Source organism: Aphis gossypii, unplaced genomic scaffold (assembly GCF_020184175.1).
Source record: "Aphis gossypii isolate Hap1 unplaced genomic scaffold, ASM2018417v2 Contig00252, whole genome shotgun sequence".
Lineage (NCBI taxonomy): Eukaryota > Metazoa > Arthropoda > Insecta > Hemiptera > Aphididae > Aphis > Aphis gossypii.
The window spans coordinates 87,355-97,730 of record NW_026083041.1 but is presented as its reverse complement, the minus strand read 5'-3'; the positions used below and the strand labels follow the sequence as shown (position 1 = coordinate 97,730).

General features: G+C 28.6%; 1 protein-coding gene across 1 annotated transcript; it reads left to right on the top strand.

Annotated features, from left to right (window-relative positions):
- Nucleotides 1-1,931: 1,931 nt before the first annotated feature.
- On the top strand, nucleotides 1,932-2,350 carry LOC114132298 (uncharacterized). Its single transcript, XM_027997705.2, has 2 exons — nucleotides 1,932-2,226; nucleotides 2,307-2,350. The coding sequence occupies exons 1-2, from the start codon at nucleotides 1,932-1,934 to the stop codon at nucleotides 2,348-2,350; spliced, it is 339 nt and encodes a 112-aa protein (XP_027853506.2).
- Nucleotides 2,351-10,376: the final 8,026 nt, after the last annotated feature.

The following is a 10,376-nucleotide window of genomic DNA, read 5'->3' as shown; positions in this document are numbered from 1 at the left end:
AACAACTAAGGTAATTACCTCGATTGTAAGAATTATCTCTTTCGTTGTGACCGCAAAATGGTAATTCGTGAATAGTCAAAAAACAAACAGAATCAATAAAACGTTTCAAAACGTCTAGGTTTTTTTTTAGCCATTTCGTTGTGACGAGATAAATCGATACGTTTTTGTTCATCCAACTGTAAATCTATTCTTGATGTAAACTGAAGAAATGCGTGATTGAGAACGTTTATGTTTTTGTATACCATTTGTTACATTGGATAATTTTACAAAACTATCATAATTCCAGACATTTCTCTTACGAGAATACAAGACAAACAAAAAAGCTTATTTAATTTAAAACTTCCAGTTAACCACAAAGTCTTAGAATATTGAAGAATATTAAAATAACGATTATAGATTTTATTCTTATCCTTATGGCTAGTTGGCAATCCAGGAATTTAAGGACAGGGTCTACCATTTTTTATAATTATTAATTTTTCATCAAATATTTTTGAAAAAAATGGATTTGATAATAACATCTCGATAAAAAAATCAGGGGTATTCATTTTCTAAAAAAAAAAACAATAGTAAATACGAGTACGTTGTAAAATAATTTATTTAAAAAATAATTATACCAAATAAATAGTATTAATATATAAAATGATGACTGATGTGTTCCTTACTAGAATCACTCATTGTTTTTAATCTTTATAAGAAAAAAAATATATACACAAGGCAATTAATGATTAAATATATAGCACGTAAATTAATAATACCAATTAACATTATTCACACGTTGGTACATACCTTACATTTTAATGTTCACGGCTGTGATCGTTATAAAAGTTAAGAAATAAAAAGAATATATACGTAATATACCATTCGTATATAGCAAAATATAGCATAATATAATTATAATGTTTCTCCGATGATGTGCTCGATACGACATCAGAGTGAAAAATTAAATACTGTCGATAACACAAACAGTAAAAAGAATATCATATAATATTATAAGTACACCTTCGTCTGTTTCGATTCTAATTAATAAGGTATCAAAGTTCGACGAGATGACCGGTTTTCCCGACTACCACGAGTTATGCCATAAAGTAGTCAAGAACGCGCTGATATAATGTGTCGGTGGCGGTGCGGTAAATCAAATCACGTCAAAAGCGTTTTGTTGAGCGCTTCCGAGGGCCATGTAAAATCGTCGTTACCTCCCTTAACCACACACAGTCTTTCTTATACTACAGCAAGATCGAGTCTAGAAAAAATTGAGCGCTTAACTATGTATCAGTTACCTATACAGTAAAACATTTTTTTTTTTTTTACAAATTATACTATGGTTTGTATTTATTGTATTTATGAATTCTTCTGATTAAATCATGAGCAGTGACATTTTATATTACCGAACACTTTTTTTTTTACTTTTATCTGGGCATGCGCCACTTACCTCGCTTGCCCTGACTTCACGCCACTGTTGATGGCCTATTGCCCTCATAGTGGTCAAATTACATTTATAACGTATATATGTATATGAATGCCAAAAGAAATAATGAAAATACTAATAATTCTATTATTTCATACATTAAATAAGAATTGGTACTATTTTGCACTTCTACTACCGATTGTCTAAGTAGTTCTTCATCTATCGTAATTTCTAATTCGTCTAATAAATGTGCCTTTTCGTGGACATTATCGAATTTACGTGAGTCGAACCTGTACTTAAACTTTTCTATTTTTATTTCTTCGATACTGTTATTGCTGCTCTTTATTATTGCGAACATTTTGAAATTATGAAGTCGATAGTAAATTCATTGGACAAAAATTATGCAATAACTATAAAGACTGCACAAAAATACTTCGAAAAACAACATATTCAAACTCAACTTGTATTTTTAAATTTCAACTTTTCATTTTTATCAAATGCAATAACGAGTCTTGAAAAACAAAACATGACACTTGATAGTTCTATTCCGATAGTGAGGGACGCAGAAGTGAAATTGACTCAAATAGGTGGAGCTCAAGGAAAAACGGTTAAATCAAAAGTAGAAACTGTGTTGGGTAAAAATGAGGGTTTACCTGTAGATTTAACATTAAATGACTTGGTATTTTTTAAATATGCCCCAATTACATCAGTGGATGTGGAACGGTCGTTTTCAATTTATAAAAATATGCTAACCAACAATCGCCGTGCACTTAAATTTGATAATATCAGAAAATGTTTTATTGTACAGTCAAACTTTACAGGTAAACAATTAATTATTTTTATATTTAATAATAATTTAAATATTATATTAAATTCTAAACTATTTTTCTTTTCACTGTAGGAGAAGACGAAGAAGATGAAACCATGCACAGTAATATAAACTAATTAAAAAAAATTGTCTACATTAAAAATGTAATAAATTACTTTTTTTAATTGCTAATAAAAAAAAAAATCAGTTGCATATTTTTACGCATATTTTAGTATTTTTTTAGTGCATATGAGCATCCATATTTCCTACAATTTATATGCAACAAGTCCCGAACCCTACACATCACTAACTCCGAATAAGGTTTTCATTGCCGTACCTATTATATTTACTAATCTTCTCTTCAGCCTAATACTTCCTATGGTTGTATATTCCCCCATTGATACTGTGGGTGATAAATATCTACTAATAGATTTGTACATTTGCTTTCTTTGAACGGATATCTCATTAAATGTTGTTTTTAAAACATTGTCATTCTTAGAACACATCACACGTTTGGTCATGTTCCTCTTACAGTGTTTGTCCATATTCTAATTCTGATTGGTCATGTCCTAAATTATAATCGCTTAACGGTATATAAATTATAAGCTCCTAGTGAGCTCCTATGATTCTGATTTTACCTTGATTTTCATAAAATATACTTATTTCGTTTTCCAATTCTTCTATACTGTATGGCGATTGTCCTTGTACCATAATCATACACAAAAACCTTTATAATAATATGTTAATTAAGACATATATACCTTAAATAATTCACCAGGTTATAAGTTATTATTCCTATTTATTTAAATATCAAATGATTTTACAAATACTACTTAACATTATTTATTTTTTATCTTAACTACCTTCTTAACTATTACTATAATATATAGGTCTTTTTCTTTAAAATATTTATTTCATTATTGTTCTTTTTATCTCTTTCTTCATAATCCAACACATGGCTCATCGATTTATATCAGCTTCCCAGGTCTTTCCTCAGTGATACAATCGATTGTCTCACAACTTCTGGTTTCAACGGTAAAAGTAATGCCAGTGACACCATGTGTATATGGTGGTCGAAGCATGCTGGGATACCCCTGTCACCCACCACGAATATATGTGGTTAATATATATTAAAAATGTAATTCTCAATCTCCATTTCAGGAAGTGGAATTTGTCGGTGAAATAACTTACACTTCTTAACATAACAATGGTTGGAATACATATGTCCGGTCGTTCGTACTGAATTGGTGCAAAAGATATTCTCCGGTTCCCTACCATCAGGAAATTGTCAAAAAAGCATTTGAAAATCACCGATTTCTCTGATAATGTTTCATATGGTTCATGCAAATCCCAACAAAGTTCGTGATGTGAATGGACCATATGCGTTATTATAGCGGATCTCTGAAATGCCATACATCCGTCATACTTATATAACAGTATCTCCTCCAACATGACATCACTTTTATTTAATCGGAGGGCCACCTGGCGTCTCTCCTCTATTTATATTATTTCTAATCCGAATTCAGGAACTATGTCTAATCTTGCATTTTCCATCAACGGCACTACGCGTTTGCGCTCTTCCGTTGTCAGATGGATTACTTCAAGTGGTCGGTTCCTATAATATAGGTCAATCTTATAGTACTTGTGTCTAGTATTGCAAAATTTAAAACTAACTAAATATGCGTCTTAAAATATTTTAAAATTAATTTGTTTTTATTTAATTTTTAATTTTTTTATAAACCAGTTTCTCTCATTGTGTTTAATTCTGCCCTTGCTCTTGTATTAAATTTACTACATAATATTTGTATCTGTGTCGATTTACACATTAAAAGTTTTGGTGTACACTTATTATTATTAATATAATGGTCATCAATAAGATACTCAATCCCACACATATTACGAAATTATAGTTATGTATTCAATACTTAGTGTTTTCTGAATTTGTGTAACGTACCACGTACAAGCAGTAGAATGATGTAGTATCGAATGGTTTGTTTGTAAAAAAAGAAGACTCTTGAAATATTTCTAAGTGTTTTTTTTATTGAAAATTATTCAAGTCCAAATAATTAAATAAATTAAACTTGTGAAAAATATTCTAAGTCCAGGAGACATAAATATTGAACTGTGTACGTCACGTCGAAGGTGCTCGCTCTAACTCTGATGGATCACGTCTGAAATGTGCCTAATGTGGGCCCCCTTATATATTATCCAGGGACTCCCGCGGTACCTTCAGGTCTCTGTTGATCAGCGTCACCTACATCCGCTTCTTCCCACGCCTCTGCGTTATCTGTGCGACAGTGTGCGTCGATTGTGTGTCTATAATATTCTACCGGGTGACAATTACGCATCCACACATGTCGCCAGATAACAACCATTTAGTCATTATTTTCTAGCGGGTGGAAAGCACACGTGTGATGATACTTGATACTTTCCAATTACAACTTTTCTCTTTTTAGGTCCCGACTTGATGGTTGTCTAGACTCGATTATTGCTGTCTAGTCTCGATCATTGCTTTGCTTGGCTGCCCACCCATAGCATAATTATAAGGATGTAGTATATATTATATTTACTATATAATATATTGTTATGGGCTACGAGATATCTATAAGATATCTACGAGATTACAAGGCTAAGTTAGTATGACCATGCCTCGTGTCAAGGGTAATGCGGATGCTACTATGACCATGACACGTGTCGGGATAGTAAGCGCACCAATAATTACAGTGCACTAATGACGCATTTGAGATGTTATTGCACATTCTCAAATTCGTGTCCGAATTTGCAACAACAACAACAAGGACACCTGGTTTTACCCAGAAGGCGACAACACGACGTAAACAAGAGACGCACCACAATATTTAAGGGAGCCCGAAGACCAGCAACGACAGATGTACCAAAGCTATCAACAACTGAGCACTTTCACGTCACTCAGCCACTTATTTATTTGTTACATGTATTTTGTTTATATGCAATAAAAACATGTTACGTTATTAAGTTTAACTTTCATTTAAATTAACCATTTGGATTCAAATCTGATACTGGCGCGCAACAATATTATGCCCATAGTGTTATGGTTATTATTATCTACTGTATGTAATAATTTATATACTATATTACTATATTATTTAATATAAGTATCAGAGCACGTTGCATTTGACACGAATTGTGTATTTTTTATTTTACTAGTTATATTTTTTATATCTCATATACACTTTTTGTTATATTAAACGTAATATCGGCGTAATCAAAATCATCCATTAAATTTGTTATATTTGTTGGTATAATTGTTGTGGAGTTTGCTTCAATTATTTGTGATATTATTTCATAATTTGTATTTTCTGTACTGGTATTATATTCAAAATTATTTGACATAGTTGTGTTATGATTAGAACCTTCTGTTACAATTGTCTTAGCTGTAGTTATTATCATTGGTGATGTATGATTTTTTGTTTTGGGGTTGTATAATAAATTTGAATGTATAATATTTAATTGTCTAAGACTTTTTGGAAATTTTATCAACTTTTCATCATCTACTCCTATTGTTTATAATTTTATTTCAAATACTAAATTTTGTTCAAGTGCTATTTAATACAATAATTGTGGGTCTTTTGGAAAAAATACATCTTAAGCTCATAGAGACTCGAGTGTCATTTTCATCATTCATGGCTCAAGTTATACGTTCTGTTGCTCCCAAGTCGTTGTTGTAGCTCAATATGACTATTGTTCATCATGTAAAAAACTATTGTCTCTTCATGGCTATCATATATTTCATGATACTCCTATCACATCATAATGATTAACCTATAATTTTATTACTTATTACTTATATTATTTATTTATTTATTACGTATATTCAACAGACGATAAGAATATACAATAATACAACAGACTAAAAGCAATTCCATAAAATAGAATAAAATAGAACTAAGTAAAAATAATTAAGATAGTTATCCAAAACAATAATAATAATTAAAACAACAATAAAAGTAATAGGTAAATGAACAGTAAGAAAAAATATTAATACAATGTAAAAAAATCGATTCAAGATATAATTTAAGTATTAGCTTTGAAGGAATAGCGAGACATTTAAAAAAATCGAGTATGGCAGAAATAATATTGCCTAAAAAAAGGGCTCTAGGGAGGAATGAATTAGTACCAATGTTTGTTTTGTACAAAAGGATTTTAAAAAAAATCTAAGCTAAGTGTTTTTACTAGAATACGGAAATTTATTCAGGCTTAGGTCACAGGGAAAATAACAAAATCTTTTAGAATGTAAAAAATGAACATTATGTCTGCAAAATTTCGTCTTACTTCTATATGATGAACCCCTAAAGAGTCTTGAAGATGTCTAACCGAGCAGTGTGATAAAGTATAACCTATGACATGGTCTATTCTTTTAAAAAATTTAATTGGACATTATCTAAATCAGTTTTGTATGTTGAATAGTCACTTGATCAGATAAGTGGACCAAATTCAAGAACCGATCTAATTAAAGAGTAATAAAGATTTTTTTGGTAGGTAATGTTTTTAAGATCATTCGTATTTCTGTTAATGAATCCAAGCATCTTATATGATTTATTAACCATTACTTTATGATAACTGATTAGTTTTAAAACTTGGATTTTTTTAAATATATTACAAAATCATTAATGGAGTTTACTATTAAAAAGGAAAATCATTGATTTTATATTGAAAATTAAAGGAATTAATTTTACGGGTGAAGGATATTACTTGACATTTATTTATATTAAGAGGAAGATGTTTTTTTTTTTACTCCAAAGATAAAGTTTATTTAAATTGGTTTGTTAACTATGTTGATCATCAACCGATTTGATTTTACAAAATATTTTCACATCATCATCAAAAAGAAGAATTTTAATAGAAGGTTCGAGAACTAATGGTAAATCATTTATAAATATCAAAAATAATAAAGGCCCCAAGTGAGACCCTTATCTTATACTAATATCACTTAATCTACTTATTTTCTATTTCTATTACTATATTATTTTATTTATTTTGGTCTAATTCATTCAATAGTTGAGTTATTTTGTCACTGTATTTATTTATTTTTCCACTCATTATCTCATTTCCCTTTCATCTTCTTCCTTGTCATGTTCTAATTTTATGTTAGCCTCTGGTATTACATCTAACCAACCCTTTATAACTATACAAAATTGTTCTTGCATATCGTCCTTCTCACACATATCACGTACAAAGACTAATATTTTTTGTAAATCGTTCTATTTCTGATTCAGAATATGGTTCATCTAAATGCTTATTAGCATAGTCTATGTGCAATGCTAAACATAGTCGCGTAAATTGGGCTATTATTTTTAGGGTTGCAATCAGTTTCCAAGATAGGCAGACTTGTGGGGGCTTCGCCCCCCACATCCCCTAAAAAGTTTTATTTTATTCTAAATTTAACAATATAAATAGTAAGTAGTTAATTTCAAACTATTTTAACCCTTAAACACATATACACTCTATTGGTAATTGGGAAATATTATGAATAAACACTATAAAAATAGGATATATAATTAATTACCGTCAATAAAATATGTATAATTTTCTTCAACAATATACGAATAGGCACATAAAACACAACAATTCTTTAATTTTATAAAAAGTTTATTTTGTATTTGTATAATATATACTATGCTAACATTTTGAACAGAATTTGTATTAGTATTTTTCTAATAAACAGGTATATAACAATAAGAACTGAAATAACAATAAAAAAAAAAAGCAAAATTAATTTAATTTGTTCAATAATATAATTACAGCTGCCATAGAGACTCGAAGTAGTCAGCCGATCACAATAAATACCTACATATTGATATTTTAATAGAAAATGGTTAATAACAATTAACAAAACTATAAATAAATGTGGAAAGGATATAATATAATTATAATTCCAGCGATTCGAAACAAAATAAAACATTGGTTCTCAAAATATAAATTAGTTAATTAAATAATTATTGATACCTCAATTTTTTTAAAATTGAAATCGTGTGTTTTGGGGTCATAAAAAGATACGTTTGTGACTCTATGATATTTTTAGGGGTCACAAGTGCGACCCCCCAGTTTACGTCACTGGCTAAATAACTAGGTGCTTCGTCTAAGTTTAAGAAAGTAGTAACATGTATTTCTTTTTCGATTGCTCCATTTAAATAATTTAAGAAATAATCTTTCTTCCCTTTAAAAATAAAAACTTAATCATAAAATATTTAACTTTAATAAAATAATTTAATTTTCGTATTTTAAAGTTTTTTAAATTTTTAAAATCATTTTTATTTATTCCTAAAAAATGTATTGATGTTAATATATTTTATTTTAAAGTATTTTTTTTTTTTTTGTTTAATTATGACATGAAAAAATTAAATTTTAAAATAATTATTACATTATTTTATTAAATTTATAAAATACTCTAAGTAAATTATTGAAATTATTTAATTGTCACATGTTTTTATTATTTTAATTTTATTTTGATATTATTAACCAGCCATCTAAACCAAGATTCATTAGAATGCTTCTTTGGTGCAGTAAGATATGTGGGGTGTTCAAAACCAATATGTCTGTTCATTTCGTCGTACAAAACGATACTCTTGAACAATTTGGTGTTCTCACATTCTTCAGTAGCAAACTGCGAAGAGTTCAATGAAGATAATCTAATGAGTTACAACAATTTATTTTAATTTAAACAGGAACATCCTAAACCAATCATTGCATCATTTGACTTACCAGAAACACAAGTTACTGAATCTTCTGAGACTACCAAATACTAAGAGATTTGACACATATATTCATTGCTGGATATATTACAAAAATAAATAAATAAATGTATTTTCAAAATCTGTAGAACTTGTTTACAAGTTAGAGAATATCAATCTTCGAGACCATCTCTGAAGTACCCAGCAGCTAAATTTAAATGTATTGTTCAAGACATAATTTCATACACTACCAAAATGTTACCTTCAATATATCATCATTCACAATTAAAACAATCACTAGTCACAGACCTATTAGCTAGGTTCAATGTTGATTATCTTCATTGTTTCATATATGATACTGATTACAGAAGCTAAATTGTCAAGTGTATTGTTGAGTTAATAATGAATCATTGGTGTACTAATACATAAAATATATCTGTATCACAGTGGCGGTTTTGGGATTCAATTTTGACTGAGGCGACTAAATATTAACATACATATACACAACAATTATATACATTTACATATATATAAATAATACAAATACAAACTTATAATACATTAAAAAAATTGACAAATTGAAAAGATTAGCCAGTAGGTAGTTACTATAAATCGCTACTGCCCACTGTTGCCTAGAATGTACCACGTAGAGGTTCTTTCCGTACATTCCTACTCCTTGATACTGTACAATGTACACATATATAATATATATAATATATATATATATATATTTATTATTTACACTCTACATATTTACAAATATACATGTTTTACACGGACTACATATTTACATTTTTGTTACAAATTAACTGAAAAATTAGTTTGAATAATTTTTTAACTGTACATTTTAAAATCTTATGATTTATATATAAGATCAATATTTCTAGTTTTTTTATTTGCATAAATATTTATAATTTCATCGTAAAATGCATCTTTGTTTTTTAGTTGTTCGATTAATTCTTTTTCGATAGAAATTATTGAAAAAGAATTCAATCTTTCTTGAGAAATAGTATTACGCAGGTATGTCTTAATTCTTTTTAAACACGAAAAACTTCTCTCGACTGAAACGCTAGTAGAGGGTAATGTCAATATTAAACAAAAAAGGTTATATGCTTCAGGTAAAACTGTTTTTAAACCTTCAAGCTCAAAAATTTTCACTAGATCATAAATATGATTTAGATTTTGATAATTGGTATCACTATATAACACTTCTAACTCCGTTTTCAATTTTTTGAAATCAAGAAATATGTTAGAATACGTTAGTCCTAAGTTTTTAATTAAAAGCGTCATCGGGAAAATTGTTACAATAATACTTAAACTTTGTGACATCTGCTAACTGTAAAAATATTAATTTATTTGAATTTTGAAATCGTGTTTTAATCTGCATTAAAACATTATCAATTATTTCGAAAAATAATATTTTATAACTGATTTTGGGATTAGAAGAATTTCT